This window comes from Dromiciops gliroides, chromosome 1 (assembly GCF_019393635.1).
Source record: "Dromiciops gliroides isolate mDroGli1 chromosome 1, mDroGli1.pri, whole genome shotgun sequence".
Lineage (NCBI taxonomy): Eukaryota > Metazoa > Chordata > Mammalia > Microbiotheria > Microbiotheriidae > Dromiciops > Dromiciops gliroides.
The window spans coordinates 619,611,655-619,632,983 of NC_057861.1; the positions used below are offsets into that span (position 1 = coordinate 619,611,655).

Genomic DNA, 21,329 nt, shown 5'->3' on the forward strand with positions numbered 1-21,329 from the left:
TTATCTATAAAATGATTGAATTGGACCAGATTATCTATAAGGGTCCTTTCGGCTCAAAATTTCATGATGTTTTAAAGCTAAGATGTACTCAAATTCTGTTTGCTCACTTTGGAACTCTATTGCCCTTGATTCTGAAGACTTATTAGAGCTATTGATGATCATTATTTAAAAATCTATCCTAGAATCGGTCCAACCCATTCAGAATTTATTTCTTACTTCCATCTAAGAGTTTATTTCCTAGGGAGTATTTGTTGTTGTTTTTAACTGAAATTAAGGAATGTCCATACATTTTTCTCTGAAGTGGAGCAAAGTAAATTATGAACAAAATGCCATTTATGACAGTAGAAATCAGGAAGAGATGGCTGGGAATACTGGGGAAGACGTCACAATGGAAAAGGCACTTGAGCTAGGCCTTTAAGGATGGATATAATAAAGAATGGGGAGGAAATTCTGAGCAGAGGGTACAGTATGAGCAAAGAATTGGAAGGAAAAACGTGTGTTTGGTGAATGGCAGGCAAGCCAATTGTCTGAAAAATAGGAGGTGAATAGGAATAGTGCAAGATAAAGGTGCCTAGGTAGTTGAAAATAGATTGTAGATGGCTTCAAATGCTAGACTAAGGAATTTGGTCTTTATCCTATTGGCAGTGGGATAACATTGAAGGATTTTGTTTGGGAGAATAACATGAACAGAGTAGAACTTAGGCTTGACTCTATACAATGTGCACTCATTTAATAAGAGTTGACTATATACTTATTATTTATACAGTTATTTATAAATATGTTGACACCTAGAGTCTTTTTACCTATTACTGGCTTATTGGAAATTCATATAAATCCATTGTCGTTCTTTTTTTCTCCTTGATTTTTCAGGATCCACGGAGCAAGCACAAGTTTAAAATCCACACTTATTCCAGTCCAACATTTTGTGATCACTGTGGCTCTTTACTATATGGGCTCATTCACCAAGGAATGAAATGTGACAGTAAGTGAAGCTCACTCAGCTCTTTTCTGTCTACTTATTGGCTGCTGGAAGCAAACAAGAGGGACCTGTTTGTTGGATTTGGTGTTTATGTCCAAAGTGAATTTCCCTTAGGTCAAGGTTGGGTGGTTTGGAAAAAGAAATGTGATTGCTACTGTCTCCTTAGTTTAGGGTAGAAAGACATCTATTACCCCAGCCTAATATTGAAAGGCTAAGTGGATTCTGGAGAGAGAATAATCATGATGATGGTAACTCTTCAATAGTTTCTAGATGTATAGTGTCATCAATGGGGGCATTCCCTATTTCAGTGTAAATGGTGCTTTCCCCACACCTGTTAAAATGGTCTTTTATAAATTGTTGTGTCAAAAAAAATCATCATCCAAGAACTTAGTTGTCAGATTAATATAACCATGTGCTTGTTCAGCCCCCAAACCTTCAGTGATCTCCTATTGCTTCTGCAATAAAATGAGAATTGACAGACAAAATTTACTAGTGGTCAGTCTCATTTCCCATTATTCTACTCCATGTGTTCTATGTTCCAGCTAAATTAAAACTAGGAACAGTTCCTGAAACCTAAACTGCCTCCTTCAATAAGAGATCCTTCTTGCCTCAAATGCAATGCCTCCTTATCTTGGATTCGGGGAGAGCATGGCTCAGTGAAAAGAGCACTGGATTTGTAGTCAGACAATCTGGGTTTGAATCCTGACTCTGCTACCTTCTCCAGGACTATAGACAGCTCATTTGATCTGGACAAATCTGAGTTTACTCATCTATAAGATGAGGGGCTTAGATACAGTGAGATATAATGGAAAGAGAACTGAATTTGGAGTCAAAGCACATGGGTTCAGTTAAATCACTTAATTTGGACAAGTTGCTTACCTTCTTGGGCCTTAGTAAAATAAGAAACTTGGGCTAGATTTACTTTAAATTTATTTCCAACTCATAATGTATATGGCTGGATGAACTTTAAGGTCTTATCTGGCTCTAAAATTATGCTCTTATGACCAACACTCTGGTGATAAAGCTTCTCTGAATAATGATAATGATAATAATAATACTACTTTAAGGTTTGCAAAATGATCTTTGTTTACTATGTCATTTGATTCTCACAACAACCCTGTGAGATAGGTGATATTATCTCCATTTTACAGATTAGTATACTGAGGCAGAGAAAGGGTAAGTGATTTGCTGGGGTCACACAAATCCTGAGCATCTGAGGCAAGACTTTACCTCAGGTCCTCCTGAGTCTATGTTTTGAATTCTATTCACTGTACCACTGGCTGGCTGAACTTAGCTAGCCTGGCTCTGAGATAATTTGCTAGCTCTTAGGCTCCAAAAACACTAGCTTCAGGGATGATGGAACATCCAGAGAGGACTTCAGGGAAGGAAAAATAATAAAAGCTTCTCCTTACATACCCTTTACCACTTAGTAAACATCTTCTTTGGCACAGCCTCATGGGGGTATAAAGTAAAAGAATTGTCATTCTTTTTATGGATGAAGAAACTGAGGTTCAGAATTATCAAACAACATGCCCTAGGTGACATAATAAAATAATAATAACTAAGATTTATATAATACTTATTGTGTGCCTGAAAGGCAGGTAGGTGGTGCAGTGGATAGAGTTCTGGACTTGGAGTCAGAAAGACCTGAGTTCAAATCCAGCCTCAGATGCTTACTAGCTGTGTGACCCCTGGACAAGTTGTTTAATTCTGTTTGCCTTAGTTTCCTTATCTGTAAAATGAGCTGGAAAAGGAAATGGCACTTTGCTCCAGTATCTTTGCCAAAAAAACCCCAAACTCCAAATGGGGTCACCAAGAGGTAGACATGACTGAAATGATTGAATGATAACATATACCAGGCACTATGCAGAGTTTTACAATGATTATTTTGTTTGATCCTCACAACAGCCCTGGGAGATAGGTGCTATTATTATCCCCATTTTAAATATGAGGAAACTGAGGGCAGTAATTAAGTAACTTGCTCAGGGCCACATAGGTAGCAAGTATCTGAAGCTGAATTTGAACTCAGGTATTCCTGACTCCACATCCAGAGCTCTGTTGCACCACCTAGCTGCAAACTTGTAAATGTCAGATCTAGGACATCTTACTCCCAGGTTCAGGACTCTTTCTATTACACTGCTTTCCTTTTACAAAAAGGTATGATTATTTCTCATCTGTCAGGACCAGGAGGTTTTAAAAGACAGTGTAATTTAGCAATCATCTGCTATCTTTTTTTTTTTTCCAAGCAGAAGCTGTCCTTCCTTGGGGAGTAGTGGTGCAGAGTCAGCTAGACTAGATACATTTTAGTCCATGTCTGCTAGGAACCTTTGAGGTTAGGTTGAGTGACATCGTCTGGAGCACTTCGTAATTGAGAATGACTTCATCAAGCAAAGAAAAGAGCCAACTTTTAAGGCAGAGAGGAAGACAGCTGGAGGCTGGGCAGGCAAGGGTACTTTGCTATTTCAGGGATCTGTCATTTCATCAGTGTGGGTACTCTCTCCACTGATCACAGCCCCCCAAATGCAGTCAATATATGGTCTTTGAGACTGGCTGTGCCCAAAACAATGCATTTCCCTCTAGCAACCTAGGGATGAGCCAGAACCCCTGTTACCAGTCTGTACTCATAAGCAATGGCAGATAACGAGCATTGCCTTTTATATTTGGCCTTTAGTTACCCCTCTTGAGAAGTGCCCTTATGAAAAGGCAACACCAGACCTGGGATAGCCATTTCCCTGTGCCTGTATCCTCAGAATTTAGCTAGGCTGGTCATCAGTCAGTAAGCATGCAGCCTATTCCTGAGCCTGTTCCAGATCAATAGAACTAGCTGCAGATTGTACTGGTTTTACCTGTTGCCTTTGAGAACCAAGAGTCACCTCCGTCCAGCTGGAATGACTGCAAATAGCAGGTGTGGATCTGTGTATGGATGGAAATGATGACAATGAGGACCCACGTTTCTAGAGCGCTTCAAGTTTATAACATGTTTTGTTCATAACGAACCTGTGATATGATAACGATGACGGTGATGATTCAGGCCTGCCACTTTATCCACTGTACCACCTAGCTGCCCAAATGACACTTTTGGACAGCTCAAAATATTAGGAAATTGTTTTCTTCTTCTCTGCATTGGGAGCCAAAATCAACCCCCCACTGACAGCATCCACTCATTTTCCCTTCTTACTGCTCTCAGCAACTAAACACAATGAGACCAATCTTTTCCATATGAAAGCTTTTCTAATACTTTAAGTCAGCTATTGTGTCCTCTCCTAAGCCTCTTGTTCTGCAAGCTGAATATCTGCAGTTCATTCAATCCTTGGTCTTCCAGCCTGGCTTCCAATTCCTTGAGTATCCTGGTTCTTCTCATTTAAAGGCATTCCAGCTTCTCATTGTCTTTCCTAAAATGTGGTGCCAAGAATTGAACCCAATATTGCAGATATTAACTGGCCAGGGCACAAAGTATAGTGTAGATCACCTTCTCAAATCTGTTTCCTCATCCATGAAATGGGATAATATTATTCATACTGTCTCACAGAATTCTTTTCAGGATTTCATTAGCATAGGGAACTTCCAAGCAAGGAAACCCCCCCACCAGTGTAGGTTAGCACCTTCTTTCCCACTTAAAGTCTTAGAAAGTTGTCCAGGACATTGAGAGGCTGTGACTTGCTGAGGATCATAGAGCCACTGTGTGTCAGAGATTGGACTTGAACCCATTTCTTTGCTTTGAGGGCAGTCTTCTATGCATGATTCTGCAGGCACTTTGAACCTTAAAGTCCTATAGAAATAGGAGCTATTGTTAAAATCAGGAGTGCATCCACTCCTTTTGAAACAGTGGGGACCAAGGATGTCTATACTGAGAACCATATAATGGATATTTAGTCAAATAAATTGTTCTTTTTGTCTTTGGTGCCCCACGGACATTTATCTACTCTAAAACAATTTAAAATGAATCACTTATGGAATACTTCCTTTGAGCAAGGCCTTCTGCTTCACTCTGATGATGCAAAGAAAAATAAGATTCAATCTGTGGCCTCTAGGAATTCATGATCTTGTTTGGGAAATAAGACAGGTGTACAAATAGCTAGGTACAATAAAAAATGCAATGAGTGTATCAGGTAGAAGGGTAATTGTTTTGGCTAGAAGTAGGACCAGTGAGTGAAAGATGCAGATTTTGACTCTCTTTTTAAAGGGAAGATTCCTTATCTAAATGTGTATTGGATGGAGACTACTAGGTGGCAGTGGATAAAACACTGGCCCTGGATTCAGGAGGACCTGAGTTCAAATCCAGTCTTAGACACTTGACACTAGGTATATGACCCTGGGTAGGTCATTAAACCCTCATTACCCCAGAAAAAAAGTGTATTGGATGGCCTTAGGGCAGAGTGGGTTCATTGTCACTGGACATGTTCAATCAGAGGCCACGTGGTCATCTCTTGGGGATTCTATAGAGGAGATTATTATATTGGGTGAGAAATTGGACCAGATAATCTCTTCTTAACTCTTGAGATTCTATGACTTTATGACCTGGGTTGGAGTCCCAACTCAACTGCCTACTACTTTTTAATGTTGACCTTGGGAAAGTTAGTTGTCGACTTTGGTCTTGGGCCCCTATTGGTCTCGATGATCTTGAAGGCCTAGGCTCCTGTAACTTCAGAGGTAATTTAGTCCAATCCTCTCTCCCCTCATTTTATAGTTGAGGAAACTGAGTCTGATGACTCGTATTTTTAGTAGAGCTGGATCAGAATGATGATGAAGCTGAAGATGTTCACTATGATGGCGGTGATATTGATGATTATGATATTTACATTGTACCTTAAAGTTTGAAAAATGCTTCATTAATATTTTTTCCACTCTCCCGACTTGTGACTCCAAACTCTTTCTGCTCCCCATTACTGAAGCCCAGGGTATGCATTTGGAGTCCAAATACCAGGATTATATTTTTCTTTTACTTTGACTTTGCTGATGACCTTGGGTTATTTCCTCTTTTTCTGGGTCTTAGTATCTCCCTTTCATAAAAGTAGGGAATCAGAATCTGTCCTTTTCATCACTCAGTTTTCAAAGATTCATTTCTTTTTTCAAGGTTTAGGGATCCTGGTAATTCTGTTGCCTCTCTTCTTTTCCATTTTGGGTTGATTAAAAAAACCTTTAAATTTTATTTATCTCTATTAGGCTAACAGGAAGGTAATTGTATTTTAGCTTCTTTTAGGCACCTGGAGAAATGTTAGGAAGATATATCCCTGGGTAGTAATTCATTAATTACCAAATAAGCTTAAAATGCTCTTGGTTCCATACTGTGTCCCATCATCTACTGAGATCTCTAGTGACAGAATCACAGAATCTCATTTCTTTTAAGGGGCTTTGGGCATCATTTAGGACAGCCTGTCTCTGAATAGGAATCTTACTCAATAACAACCCTGACAGTTGATCACCAAGTAACTCCTTAAAGAACCTCCCCACCCCCTTCAAAGGAGCTCATTACCCCCTAAGACAGTTCATTCCATTCTTGAGCTGCTTCAATTCTCTGGTTTTCCTTTACATGAAACTAAGGTCTGTCTTCCTTCGATATCTAGAATAAAATTAATCCTTCCTCCCACACAGTAGTTCCTTTAAAACAGCGGTCATTTTTCCTTAGGTGTTCTCTTTCCCATACTCAATGTCCCTAGTTCTGTCAATGCCCCATTCTTATATCACGTAGTCTCTCATTTCCTCACCAACTTGGTCGCACACTAGCTTGTCAATTTCTATCTAATATTCAGTGGTGAGAAGTGAAAACAGTATTCCCAATATGATCTGATGAGGGTAGAGCACAGTGGGGACAATATCTCCTTCCTTTTGGACATTATTTCTATTTATGCAGCTGAAGATCATGTTAGCTTTTGGGACTGACTTCTATATCTCAATGCTGATAGGTATTGAGCTTGCAATTCCCTAAAATCCCCAGATAACACTCACTTGTATTATTATATAAACATTGCCCTCCATGAAAGCTCTGTCATCCCGACTTCCCCCATCCCCTCAGGCACACACAGTCTCTGCTGCCAGCTCTGTTTTTGGAGCTGGTCCCCAAAGACCAAGTCACAGAGAAATGTGTTTGTTAATTCTCTTTTAAGGCTGTTACTACTTCAAGGGAGCAGGAAGGCGCCCCTGGGACTCGATGGTTTTTCTTCTACCATCCATTCAGCTTCTCTGATTTGGCAGGCTGGGAGATGGCTTTGTTAGCTTCTTATTTCTTCAGATATCCTTGAGTGGACCTTGAATACATGGGCTCCAGGACCCAGGAGGAGGTTTGAGGCTTGGAAATCAGTAGTTGACTCTCCATATGTTGGGTACCCAACCAGGGTTTGTGAGTGGAATGATGATCTTTCAGGGTTGGTGGCAGCAAGAAGCAGTGGGTGGAAGGTGGCCAAGAGCTGTCATACAAGGAGAGGGTGGGAGACAAAAATGGCATAGCAGAGGACACGTCACCCTTCTAAATCTGACCAGCCTTGGAGAGTTGATAACTGAGCCCAGTGATTGAGCTTTAAGTGTGGTGACGCGACAAATTTTGTGCCATTTCCCACCCCAAACATGTTCACAGGGAGTTTCTCTAGGGACTTCCCTTTCTCTGTTCTCCCTTTCTGACTGTTGGGAGACATAATATGCCAACTCAGGAATAGCAAATGAGACCAGTGATGCCTGAAGGGAGTTTGGGACAAAATAATGTTCTTCTCCCCCTCCTCTTTCCTCTTTTCCTTCTCTCATTCTCCCTTCTCCTTTCTCTCTCCCTCCCTCTCTTTGCCACTCTCCTTCCCTTTCTCTCTAACTCTCCCCCTTTCTCTACATTCCTTCTCATCTTCCCTTTTCCTCCCCCTCCTCTTCTCTCTGTTTCTCTTTTTCTCCCTCCTCCCCTTCCCCTTTCCCTTGTTCCTCTCCTTGTTTCCCCTTTCCTTTTCCTTCCTCACTCATCTTCTCCCACCCCACTTTCTCTCACATGTACACATAAACACAGCATGCTCTCATTCTCTAATACTCTCATTCTCTCACTGTGTTTTCTTCTCTTGCACTCTAGTTCTCATACCGTTTCTTTCTCTCTCATTTGCTCTATCATCCATTCTGCTTGCTTATGTTCTCTCTGTTACTCAGTATTCATTTTACAATTTTGACTAATGAGTGACATCTTAGTGCTACCTGGAGCTCTGGGGCTGATTTTGGCAACAGGAGGGTGGACAAGTAGCTTCACCAGTAGTATCTTGTAACTGAATCTTTCCTTGACTCCTCTGGGGAAGACCTGTGATATAGTGCTCTGAAGAGTGAGAAATTTGTTCTTTTGATCCTGGAATCTGTCCCTCTGATATGTGGAAACTAAAAATATGAATTGTGCCGTCCATCTTGTATCCTTTATGCTAAGCAATACAGAGAGAAATGACACAGGTAGAATGGATATTTGCTTGGTTCCATTCAGAACCTCAGCTTTCCCTATGTGTAAAAGGCTCTAGGCAGCTAGCTAGTGGAGTAGATCGAGTGTGAGTCTTGGAGGCAGCAAGACCTGAGTTCAAATTCACCCCCAGATACCTGTTAGCTTTGTGATCCCGGGCAAGTCATTTAATCCTGTTTTCCTTAGTTTCCTTGTCTATAAAATAAGCTGGAGAAGGAAATGGCAAATTGCTTCAGTGTCTTTGCCAAGAAAACCCCAAATGAGGTCATGAAAAATAAGATATGACTGAAATGATTGAACAACAGCAAGAAAAATCTGCAGTAGCCACCTCAAAGCGTTTTTGTAATGCTCAATTGAGATGATGTATGGAAAGCACTGAGCAAACTGTGAGGCCCTCTATACACATCTCTCATTATTTTTTACTAGTTACACTTCTCTGTAGTACTTCTCCAAAGCTAAAGGCTGTGTGGTGTGGTAGAAAGCATACTGAACTTGAAGGTAGAGGAACCAGGTTCAAATCCAAACTGTGACTCGGGACAAATGACCTATCATTCCTTCTTTCCCTTTTGTGCACTCCTCTCTATTTTTCTCTAGCTCTGTCTCTCTATTTCTGTCTGTCTGTCTCTCCATCCTCTTTCTCCCTCCCCTTCCTGTTTTTCTTCCCTCCTCTGCCATACTTTTTTCCTTTACAGTATTGGCTACTTGTTGACTTTTTTTTTTTTTGGTGAGGCATTTGGGGTTAAGTGACTTGCCCAGGGTCACACAGCTAAAGTGTCTGATATTGGATTTGAATTCAGGTCCTCCTGACTCCAGGGCCAGTGCTCTATCCACTGTGCCACCTAGCTGCCCCTACTTGTTGACTTTTTCTGCTCTTCCTTGAGCTATGGGGATAACGATGACATTGGGGATTTGGGCACCAATATATCACTGTACCTGAGGCCCCATTTTGAGGTAGGGGTCAGACCAAATGATCTTTCAGGTCCCTTCTGACTCTAAGTCCTCTTATCCAAAGCCCACACCTCCATCACATAGATTTTCTTCTTTTCTTTCTTCTGTCCAGCCTGCATGATGAACGTGCACAAACGCTGTGTGATGAATGTTCCCAGCCTCTGCGGAACGGACCATACTGAGCGCCGAGGACGAATCTACATCAAGGCCCAGATTGATAAAGATGTTCTCACTGTTGTTGGTAGGTGTTGACATCTGAAAGCCTGGGATGGGGGAATATGACCTTGGGATCTTTTGAAATATATTTTTTGACTTATTCTTGACTTAACTTGTATGCTGATGAAGGAAGAGGGCAGGGAATGTCTGTGGGCAGGAGAACCTTAGATATGTGGATTTGCCTGCCTTATTATTCTTGCCTTGTGAACTTTGCCCTTTCTCAACTAGCTTAGTCACATTTTAGTCTAATTCTATGGGCCTTCACAATTGGTGGTCTTTCCTATGACAGTCATTGTTATTGTGTTTGTGAAGCCCTTAGAGCAGTGTGGTCTAGCACTGCAGACAGCTTGGGGCCTCTGTAAGGGAGTTCTGAGCACTCCCTGTGGAGTTTCCTTCTTCCTGTCTTTTTGTGGCTCTCTTAAACTCCCTGTACTCAAAACCCTTGATTTTTATTAATAGTACATAAATGGCAAGTTGGTTCCTACCGACATCCTCGTGGGAAGCAAGTATTCAGTACCCACTGACCTGCAGGGCGTGGGGAGGAGGAAAGAGCGGGCTTCCAGAATGTGGCAGCAAGTTTGAGTTTGGTGTCCACGTAAACTAGATGTCCTACATCCTATAGGTTGACCTCTTGTCCCTTAAGTAGCTTAAGGGGAGTCAAGGCTGTGACAGAGACTGTGGTCACTTAGCTGGCCAGGTTGGTAGAATACAGGTTGTTTTTGAGTGTGAGCGAATGGTCACTTCCATAAGCTGGAAGATGAAGAACAGAAACAGGAGAAGCCCTTCCTCCTTTATACACATGTGCTCACTGGCATAGTCTGCAGGCAGTTCTGTCATCACCTCTACTGAAAAGAAATGGGGATTAGGGCCCCAGACAAATAGATTAATGAAACCTCAACCAGAAGAATTCTGCCCACCATGAGTATAATATAAACATAAACACACTTTTCGGGGACTGGAAAGAAACAGAGGATAGCATAGAGATCTGGAGATCTTTTCTGGGACTAGAAAGAGGCATAGAGATAGCATAGCACACAGCCCACAGGAAACAGGCCATTCACAAAAAAAACTTCCTGACACTAATAGGGATTTTCATATTTGAAAAACACACATTGACAGCAACACCCCCAGCAAGCTAATAGGAATGGCCATTCCAGCTCATGTGATCACCAGAAAAGCAATTGCTTCATCAGTTGCCTTTTAAACCCTAACCATTAGTTGCCTGCCTAAAGGAAAAAAAGGTCAAGATTGAATGTGACAACTTCCCCCTTTTTTGGACTGGGTATATAGACTTATCAGTAAAATTGATATGGCATGGCATATTTAAATATCATCAAAGCATTAGACCAAATCTATCATGCTATCCTCATGGAAAAGATGGAGAGGGATTATCTAGCTGATGATAGATATTGGCTAAGGGGACTTGGAACAGGTTGCATGACTAAACCTAATCCATAATTATTAATGGTTCCATTTCAGATTGGATAGAGTTTTCTAGTAGAGCATCACAGAGATCTGTCCCTGGTCCAGTGATGTTAAACATTTTAATCAATAATTTGGATGGAATTGTAGATAGCATTCTTATCAAATTTGTGGATGACACAAAGCTCAGAGGAATAGCCAACATGTTAGCTCAGAATAAGATGAAATTTAATAGGGATAAGTGTCAAGTTCCAAGCGTTGGCTTTTAAAAAAGGGCAACTTTAAAAAGTTAAGGATGGGAGAGACATAAAGTCAATTCCTATATTAAAGATCTGCATGGCAAGCTCGATATAGAGATCATCAGTGTGATATTGCAGCCCCAAATAAGCGAATACTTTGTGGAGAGGTGTGGTATATGGGAAGGAGGAAGGTTATTGAAGCTCTGTACTATGCCCTAGTCAGAGCAGATCTAAAGTATTCTATGCAGTACTGGGAGCCACGTTTTAAGAATGACATTGACAAGTTGGAGAGTATTCAGAGGAGGGAGACCAGAATGGCAAAGGGCTGCCTCCAGATGTTTCATGGCAAGATCAGAAGACATAACTTGAAAGCTCTCATCTAGAGAAGAGAAGCTACCACAGGGTCCGATGGATAACTGTCTTCAATTATTTGAAGAGTTGTCCTGAAGAAGAGAGATTGGGCTTATTCTGCTTGGCCTCTAGGGCAGAACTAGGAATAATGGTGGGGCAGATTGCAGGGAGGTAGGTTTAGGTTTGATGTAAGGAAAACCTTTCCAAAATAAACAGAGCTGGCCCGAGTGGTCTAAGTTACCTTGGGAAGAAGTGTATCTTTCCTGCTGGAACAATTTGGAAGTGATTCTTGGGGGCAGTGAGATGGTATAATGGATATGGCACCAATCCTGGAGTCAGGGGAACTTGAGTTCAAATCTGTCCTCAGACACTTACCAGCTATGTGATCTTGGGCAAGTCACTTAACCCTAATTGCCTTCAAAAAAATTAAAAGAAAGAAAGAAAAGGAAGTGATTCTTGGTGAAGTATTAGTTTACTAGGTGGCTTCTGACATCTCTTTCAGCATTTAGATTCTATAACTCTAAGTGGCATTTTGGATTTATACTGGATAGCTTCAGAAGGCAGAATTGTGTATAGAGAAAAGACATATTTATGTTCTTTTCAGCTATTGTGGAGAACTCCTATGCAGAAGAGAACATTTTGAAGTCTACCTGCTATCCATGGTCCCCTACTGGGTATAGCTCCATATGTCTAATTATCTCTCATCCTTCCAGTCCTGCTCCTAGGGCATTTTCATTGTTCATACTGGTGACCAAAGAGTAGCTGCTTTACGAAGCTGGACTGGGTTATGGGTTATGGGTTTTAATCCCCTCTACCTCCTTCACCCCTTTTAATTTTTTGTTTTTCTTTTCTCCTATCTTTAAGTAAAACTTCGGAGAAACAGAAGGTGCCAATGGCACCTGCAGAGTGGATTTGCTTTGGACTCAACCCAGCTAACATGAATTCTGTGAGTCTATGCAGTACTGAGTTCATCAGGGTGCCGTACGTAATTGTTCCAGCTGAGGGCAGCAGGTGACTCCTGATGAGTATTTTCTGGGTAGATTAACCTAGTCCTTTGGCATACCCAGAAGAGGTCTATCATGCTTGGCTTTCCTAAGTTTAATGGGAAGGTAATGAATGCCAGGCTATACTAGTACTGTAATCTATGCCATGGATTGGGACAAGAAAAACAGTTTATTCTCTACCTTGGTTTGGCTAGTAACAGAATGGAAAACAGATGGCTTGCTTTCTACTTCTTAGAAATTGCTGAGAAAAAGATTTGAGAGAGATTTCACAGCCTGGCCCGTTAATTTACCGTGGGGAAGTTCTTCTGACTAGTCCCTTCTGTTACCACTTGAGGGTAATGTCTTTTACTTTTTCCTTTTGGTGTAGTGAATAACTATATCCCTTTTGCCCACCCCTCCCCCTTCCAGGAATAAACTGCTTGGGGAAACCGCATGTAAACCTGGACCTGGGAGAGGTAGCATATAAATGGAGCTTTATGGGTGGGGAGAAGGAGTAAGGAGCCGGTTAAATACAGAATGTTTTCATCATTGATACTCACTGCTTACAGATGGCTCCAAAGGGAGTCATTGCAGTAGTTGTGGCAAAAATGAGCATCTGCTGCCACCTTGTGACATTCTTGAGGTAATATACGTGTTAAAGGAAGCTGAGCTTGGGAAAAAAAAAAGATTAAGATGGTAATAGGGAAAGGCAAGGGATGCTGCATGATGACATAATAGTGGAGGTAAGTCATGTCTGCATAGAATAGATTATCTTAATATTCCTGTGTTATCCAGTAAAGCCTATGGATGGACCCTGTCTCAAATAATTTTTTTTAATGCATGAGATTACAAAGGACACTGATTATATTAAAACAGTTATCAGAATACAAATTCACATGATGCTGAGTGAAGTGAGCAGAACCAAGAGAACATCATGCACAGTAACAGCAACATTGTGTGATGATCAGCTCTGATAGACTTAGCTCTTCTCAGCAATACAATGATCCAGGACAATTCCAAAAGACTCATGATGGAAAATGCTCTCCACATCCAGAAAAAGAACTGTGGAATCTGAATGTTGATCAAAGCATATATTGTCACTTTTTTGTGTTTTTCATTCTTTCTTGAGGCTTTCCCCTTTTGTTCTGATTCGTCTTTCACAACATGACTAATGTGGAAATATGTTTAACATGATTTTACATATATAACCTATATCAGATTGGTTACTGTCTTAGGGAAGGGGGAGGTAAGGGAGAAAGAAAAATTTGGAACTCAACAATGTTTTTTTTTTATTTTAAAATTTTTTGGAACTCAAAATCTTATAAAAACAAATGTTGAAAACTATCTTTACATGTAACTGGAAAAAATAAAATACTATTAAGATTGAAAGAATACAAGTTCACAGACCCCAAACTTAAGATCTTGTGGTTTAAAGAGACAGGCTAAGGGGGCAGCTAGGTGGCACAGTGGATAAAGCACTGACCCTGGATTCAGGAGAACCTGAGTTCAAATCTGGCCTCAGACACTTGCCACTTACTAGCTGTGTGACTCTGGGCAAGTCACTTAACCCTCATTGCCCCACAAAAAAAGAAAAAAAAAGACAGGCTAAGGGGGGATAAGCTTAGGTCTTTGAAATCATGAAGTTTTCAGGTGGAATGAATGTAGTCTTTCAACAGTAAAATTGATCTTGTTCTATTTAAATTTTTAAAATTATTGACCTGGATAAAGCCAGAGATGCAATGATGGAGCAAAACTAATAAGGTAAAATGTATTAGAGATAAATGTGACATCTTATGCTTAGGATCAAAGACTCAACTATAAAAAATTCAGAATAAGGGAGAAATACCCATACAGCAGCTCAGGTAAAAAGGGCTTGGGGAGATAGAATGGGAGTGGGGTATGCCACTAAATATTCTGTAGGAGGCTACAGTGTGATATAATTGTTACAAAAGCTAGAGCAATCTTAAGCCACATCAATAGAAAACATGATGCCTAGAACCAAGGAAGAAGTAATCTCCTTGTCCTCTGCTTTGGCATGGATTGTCGTGTCCACTTTTGGACACCCCGTTTTAGGCAGGACATTGACAAGACTCCCACAGTGGAAAATGACCAGGATGAACAGAGGCTTGAAGTCATTATGTATCACAGTTGGAGGAGTGGAGAAATGTTTAATCTAGAGGGGAGACTTGGGAAAAAATGAAAGGTATCTTTCAGTTATTTAAAGATCCTTTCTTTGGAAGTGGAATTGTAGTCATCTTTGTTCCAGGGACTAAAAGCTATATATCCAATTCAACAAACATTTATTAAATATCTTCCATGTTCAGAGTATTGTTCAATGGGTGGATGGTATGGAGAGGTCCATTTTGGCTGTATATTTAAGAAAAGCTTTCTTAACCATTAGAACTCTAAAACAGAGAATTCTCATGGACTGAGCAACTACTGCACTTGCGTTAAAAAAAAAACACCAACAAATTCTATAGCTAATGAACTTCTGTGTCAATGGAGGTGTTCAAATGGAAACTGGTTAACCCTTCATTGTAGCTTCAGGTATGATTCAGACCAGATGACCCTTCAAGTCACCTGTCAACTCTGAGGTTTTATAACTAGATATGTCCTTTCACATAATTGAAACTAAGCTTGTCAAAGTTCAAGGAGGAGAATAGGTAACCCCCTAGTAGAAGGGAAGCCTTTTGAGAGTGAGTGGGTCGGGGAATTTGCCCACCAATTCAATACTCGGGACTCAGGAAGAAAGGAGGCCAAAGCATATAGAACGCGTTTATTCTTTCAAAAGAAGGTGCTCATGCTATCAAGACATAAGACACCCCAAAGCAATAAGTCAAGCCATTTTTATACTTTTCTGCAAGCAAGCACAGGATGTGATAATGAAGCCAAGACCAGATGGTTTGTGACACATCTTTCCCTCTCAGAGTAGAATCCCCTTGACCCCAGGGTCCCCACAATGGGGTATTCTTCTATTCTTTATTTGATTTCTTTGATTTCTCAACACAGCCGGTGATAAATTTTAAGCTTGTCATTCCTCTAAAATTAACACGGCTATAAAACAATGCTAAAACACCTGAGTGAGTCTTCCTGTTATTCAAGTTGACCATCTTCAGAGACAGGGGCCAAGGGAGGAGGGGTCAGTGGGAACTATGAGATCTGAACATAATCCTCTCAAGAGTATGGACTTTGTCATTTTTTTTGTTGTTTGCTTTTTGCAGAGCAATGGGGGTTAAGTGAGTTGCCCAGGGTCACATAGCCAGTAAGTGTCAAGTGTCTGAGGTTGGATTTGAACTCAGGTCCTCCTGAATCCAAGGCAGGTGCTTTATCCATTGTGCCACCTAGCTGCCCCCAAGGGACTTTGTCATTTTTGTCTGTGTGCCCTTGGTGTCTAGCACTATGGTCAGTGTCTGGTCCTCTTTTTTTAGCTGGATCTTTCATTCCCATTCCTTTCCTGACTTTTTTAGAATGTTGCCCACATCACCTCTAAATATACATAGATCTCACTTGAACAGGCTTCATTTGTCTACGATGTCTTCATTCTACTCATTGTTTGCTGCACTTTGTTGAAGGGAGGAAACAAGCATTTATTAAACACCTACCATGTGCTGTGCTAAGTGCTGAAGATATAAATACAAATAAAAAGACTGTCCTTGTACTCACAGAGCTTCCATTCTACTGGGGGAAGATAACACACAATAGCTGAAAAGGAGTGGGGGAAGAGAATGAAGGTACCCAGTGCAGGTGCATGGTTTTGAAGTCCTGAAACTAGGAACATCTCCTCTTTCTTTCCCTCTCCCCTCCTTTCCCTACCTCTTCCTTACCCTTTACTCCCTTTCCCCCCATCTCACCCCTCTTTCCTCCCTTCCCCCTCTTTTCCTCCCCCTTTCCCCTTCTGCCTCCCTTTCCTTCTCTCCCTCTCCTCTTCCCCTTTCTCCCTTACCTTCCTTTCCTTTTTCTTTCCTCCTCTTGTCAGATAAGAGGAAACTGAAATGTAGATATGTTAAGTGATTTTTAGCAAGGTTACATACATAGTCAGAGCTGAGATGGGAACTCAGGCCATTTTGCTGTGCTGACTACTATGTGATAAACACACAACAGTCTGTCATTTTAGTCATGTTTGACTCTTCATGACCCCATTTAGGGTTGTCTTGGCAAAGATACTGGAGAGCTTTACCATTTCTTTTTTTCTAGTTCATTTTATAGATGAGGAAATTAAGGCAAACAGGGTAGGTGACTTGCCCAGGGTCATATGGTCAGTAAGTATCTGAGGCCAGATTTGAACTCAGGTCATCCTGACTTCAGGTCCAGCACGCTATCCACTGTGCCACCTAGCCGCCCCTTGACCTAAGTTCAAATATGGCCTCAGACTTACTAGTTGTGTGACCCTCACCAAATCTCATCTTTCTCGTCTCCTTATCTGTAAAATGTGATTGATGATAGCACTTGCCTTCCAGGGCTGTTGTGAGGATTGAATGACATAGTATTTGTAAAGTGCTTGGCACAATGCCTGGCACATAGTAAGCACTTAATAAATGTTTGTTAAAATGTTAAAAGAAAAAATAAAAAGGTCTTAGATTTAGAGCTGATAGGGCCTTCAACGTCTATGTAGTCTGATCCTGATTTTATAGATGAAGGAACTAAGGTCCAGTGGCACAAAGTAACTTGCCCATAGTAACACAAATAATAAATATCAAAGGTGTCCAAGGTGAACCAAGGTCCTCTTACTTTTCCTAAGCTGGTACTCCTTCCCCAGTACCACAGGACTCAGCATGAAGGCATGACAAAGTCTGATGTCTAGGTAGCAGTGGGGGTAGTTAGTAACAGCAACAGGGACCCCAGGATTGTGTGGAGATCAAGGGCTCTGTTTTCACAAACTATAAGAAACATTGGACAGTGTTTGTAGTTCTTACATAAGTAATTAACAGCCATGTAGGCACTAAGTGTAAATTGGACTCCCTGCTAGCTGAGAAAATGAAAGGTCTGGACAAATAACTCATCTCATCCACAGCCTGATAGATAAAGAGAATAAAAAAGTATTCTTAAAAAGGATCAAAGGAATGATGCATACCAAAGTATGTTTCCAATGGAAAAGGGTGAAGTTGTTTAGGGAAATCCAGACCAGTGTTAAGAGTTTACATGATAGAAGACAGACAGTAAAGAGTAGAGGAAAGAGAAGCTTTGAACCAATGAAATCTGGATGTCAAGACATAGGGCCTGAGTCATAGAAACAGACTAGCTTTGTGGAAAATCACTTAATCTCTCTATACCTCAGTTTCCTCTTTTGTAAAATGTGGGGTTTGGGATAGATGATCTTCACATTATCTTCTAGCTTTAAATCTTATGAGTCCTTGAACATAATAAATTTAATTCTCACAGAATCTAGAGCTACTATTCTAAACCACTCTCAAACCTCTTTTAACATCTCAAATCAATAAACAAACATTCATTAAGCATCAACTGTGTGTCTGGCACAGTGCCAAGTTCTGGGAATACAAATAAGAAAAAGAAAGACAGTCCCTGACCTCAAGAAGCTTACAATATGATGAGGGAACTAATGCATAAAAGGAAGCTGAAAAGCTAGAGGATCTGGTCACTTGGGGGATGTGGTATTCTAAGGCATGTTCTGTAGTGAGCAGAAAATAGAGTTACTGGAAAGTTGTGTGCTTCTGTAAAGGAAAGCTTTGGGAAGAACTCAGTGCTTCATCCTCTGGCCCTCCCATCTGAGGGCTTAGCAGATAGATATAGACACATTTTCTTTTTCCTCTCCATTTTGAACTGTAAACCCATTGGATCATTCCATGGAGTCAAGAAACAAACACATTCTTCCAGGTCTTCATCAGATTAGATTCATTAGAGTGGCTAGGAGCCAATCATTCTCATCTCATTAGTTATATTTCAGAAAACTTAACCCCATTTTCCAACACTATCTTCTTAGGCATATTTCAAGCCTAGTCAACAAACATTTATTAAATACACACTGTATGTCAGGCACTGTGCTAAGCTCCTAGGATACAAAAACCCCCACAAAAGACATAATCTTGAGGAGCCAGGATAAACTGGGACTTGAAGGGGAAAAAAATGTAACAAGGACTTTTTAACTCTTTTATTTTTATGGTAAGAAGAAAAATAAGCAATTAATAAAGTTAATTCTTGGTGATTGGTGTGATGATGATGATCGGAATTAATAGAGTACTTATAACGGCTCAAATTAGTGCAAATAATTAATCTCCTGAAGTAGTTGCATTATTTAATTTTTTATTCTGTATTTCTATTGGGTTGGAACCATTTACCACATTTTACATAATTATAACTTGGAATGCATAAATTTGAATACATGCAACCACTTCAGGGGATTCATTATTCATATTAACTGGGACCTAGCTGGGACACCTTTTTAATTTTTGATTTCACAGGGAGAATTATCTTTTTTTTTTTTTTTTTTTTTAGTGAGGCAATTGGGGTTAAGTGACTTGCCCAGGGTCACACAGCTAGTAAGTGTTAAGTGTCTGAGGCTGGATTTGAACTCAGGTACTCCTGAATCCAAGGCCAGTGCTCTATCCACTGCGCCATCTAGCTGCCCCGAGAATTATCTTTTGACAGGACAATATAATAAAAATAGTTAACAAGGAATTGAAAACCAAAATAAGTCAGATGATAGTAAGATTTCTCTTAACTGACCTCCATTCAAATTATATGATCTTTATACTGGCAAGCTGTCCCAGGACAAGGAAGACCAAGGCATTGAGGGAAATTCCAGGATAATCCAGCCTTAGGGGGGTGGTATGGTGAAATTTAAATTGTCAAGATCAAATGCAGGAGGAGAATGAAGAATGATGAAAAGGATAGATAGACTCTGAGTCTTTAGAAAGGGAAACATTAGTCATTATGAGCCAGATAAGTTCATCAAGAATGAATCAAGTCAGATAAACATGTTGTTCAGTTGTTTCAGTTGTGTTTTACTCTTCAGGACCCCATTTGGATTTTCTTGGCAAAGAAACTGTTTCTCCAACTCATTTTACACATGAGGAAACTGAGGTAAACAGGCTTAAATGACTTGCCCAGAGTCCTATACCTAGTAAGTATCTGGAACCAGATTTGAATTCGGGTCTTTCAGACTAAAGGCCCAATGCTCTATCCACTGCATCACCTAATTGCCTCCAGGCTAACTTAATTTCCTCTTTTTATAGTACTATTAAACTTGGATAGGGAGAATTCCATAGATGTGGCATGCCAGACAATTATTAATGATTTTAACAAATTCTCTTATAATATCCTTATTGACTATTATTGATAAATGTGGACTGGATGATTAGATAGTCAGATTTAAAGACTGACAATCAATGGATCATTTCAAGTTGGAGGAAAATCTCTAGTGGAGTAACCTAGGAAAACTATCATAATCCCTGTGCTATTCAATATTTCTAGCGATGACTTAAAACAAGGCATAGATGGCATGCTTCTCACATTTATGGATGAGAAATGGGAGTGATAGCTGCCATTGGAAGACAGAATCAAGATCCCTGAAAGATCTTGGCTAGAACAAATAGGCCAATGCTGATAAAGTAAAATAGAAGAGGAATTAATTTAACTTCATGTAGTTGAGTTTGAAAAAAATGTGTAAGTACATCATGGAGGAAAAATTGGTTAGAGTGCAAGTAAATTTAATTCAACAAAAACTTATTAAGTGCAAAGCATTTAATATGTGAAAGGCGTTAGAGCTCTAAAGATGAAAAAAAGCCCTCAAGGAAAATTGGATGTAATAGACAATCTAATTACATGTGCACAGAAAAGTATGATATAGGGTAGAATATGCTAAGTGTGAAGAAGAATTGTGTAGTGCTCTGGGAAGTTTTGAGGAAGGAGAGAGATGGGTGGTTAATGGAGGAAGGACACTTCAGTTGTGCCTTGCAGGAAGGGACATATTTCAACAAGGAGAGCTATGGAGGGGCAGGGAAATCCAGACATAGGGAATGGATGTTGAACAGGGGTAGAAGAAGGAATGCCAAGCTCAGGAAATAAATAGGACAATTTGGTCAAAACAGTAGAGTACCTGGAGCAGGGCAGGGTGAAATAAGTTCAGGAAGGTTGGCTGTAGCCAGATTATGGGGGCTTTAAATTCCAGGTTAAAGAACCAGGCATTTCATCATATGGGCAATATGAAGCCCCTGAGTTATTGAGCAGGAGAATGATGTGGTCAAGCCTGGGCATTAGAAGTATCACTTTGGGGCAGCTAGGTGGTGCAGTGGATAGAGCTCTCTCCCTGGATTCAGGAGGATCTGAGTTCAAATCCAGCCTCAGGCATTTGACACTTGCTAGCTGTATTACCCTGGGCAAGTCACTTAACCCCAATTGCTTCACCAAAAAAAAGAAGAAGAAGTATCACTTTGGCAACTATGAAGAAAGGATTAGACTGAGGTGGGACTGGAGATGGGAACTAGAGGCAGAGGGATTACTTAAAATACTTAAAGACTAGAGGCAAAGGAGTTCATATAAAAAAAAAAAAGACCTGGAGAATTTAGGTATTCCAATCTCCATTAGGTCAACAATGTGACATGGTGACTAAGAAAGCTAATGTGGGCTTGGACTACATTTGGAGAAATGTTACCCAGAATGAGGGAGAGTAGAGGGTCTTGCTATGTCCTTTTTCTTGGCCAGACATTTGCTGGAATATTCTGTCCAGTTCTGAGTGAATTAAAAACAAGAAAAGGTAGATGATAGCAACATTTCTTGTCCTTCATTTAGGAATCACCTTTCTAAATGAAAGGACCACACTGAAATTC

General features: G+C 40.4%; 1 protein-coding gene across 2 annotated transcripts in view; it reads left to right on the forward strand.

Moving 5' to 3' along the window:
- The window catches only part of PRKCB (protein kinase C beta), a 674,437-nt gene that overhangs the window by 306,309 nt on the left and 346,799 nt on the right, over positions 1-21,329 (forward strand). For both annotated transcript variants that reach the window (XM_043975695.1, XM_043975696.1), the window contains exons 4-5: positions 871-982; positions 9,448-9,576. In XM_043975695.1, the coding sequence (XP_043831630.1) occupies positions 871-982; positions 9,448-9,576 (241 nt within the window). The remainder of the gene's footprint in view (positions 1-870; positions 983-9,447; positions 9,577-21,329) is intronic.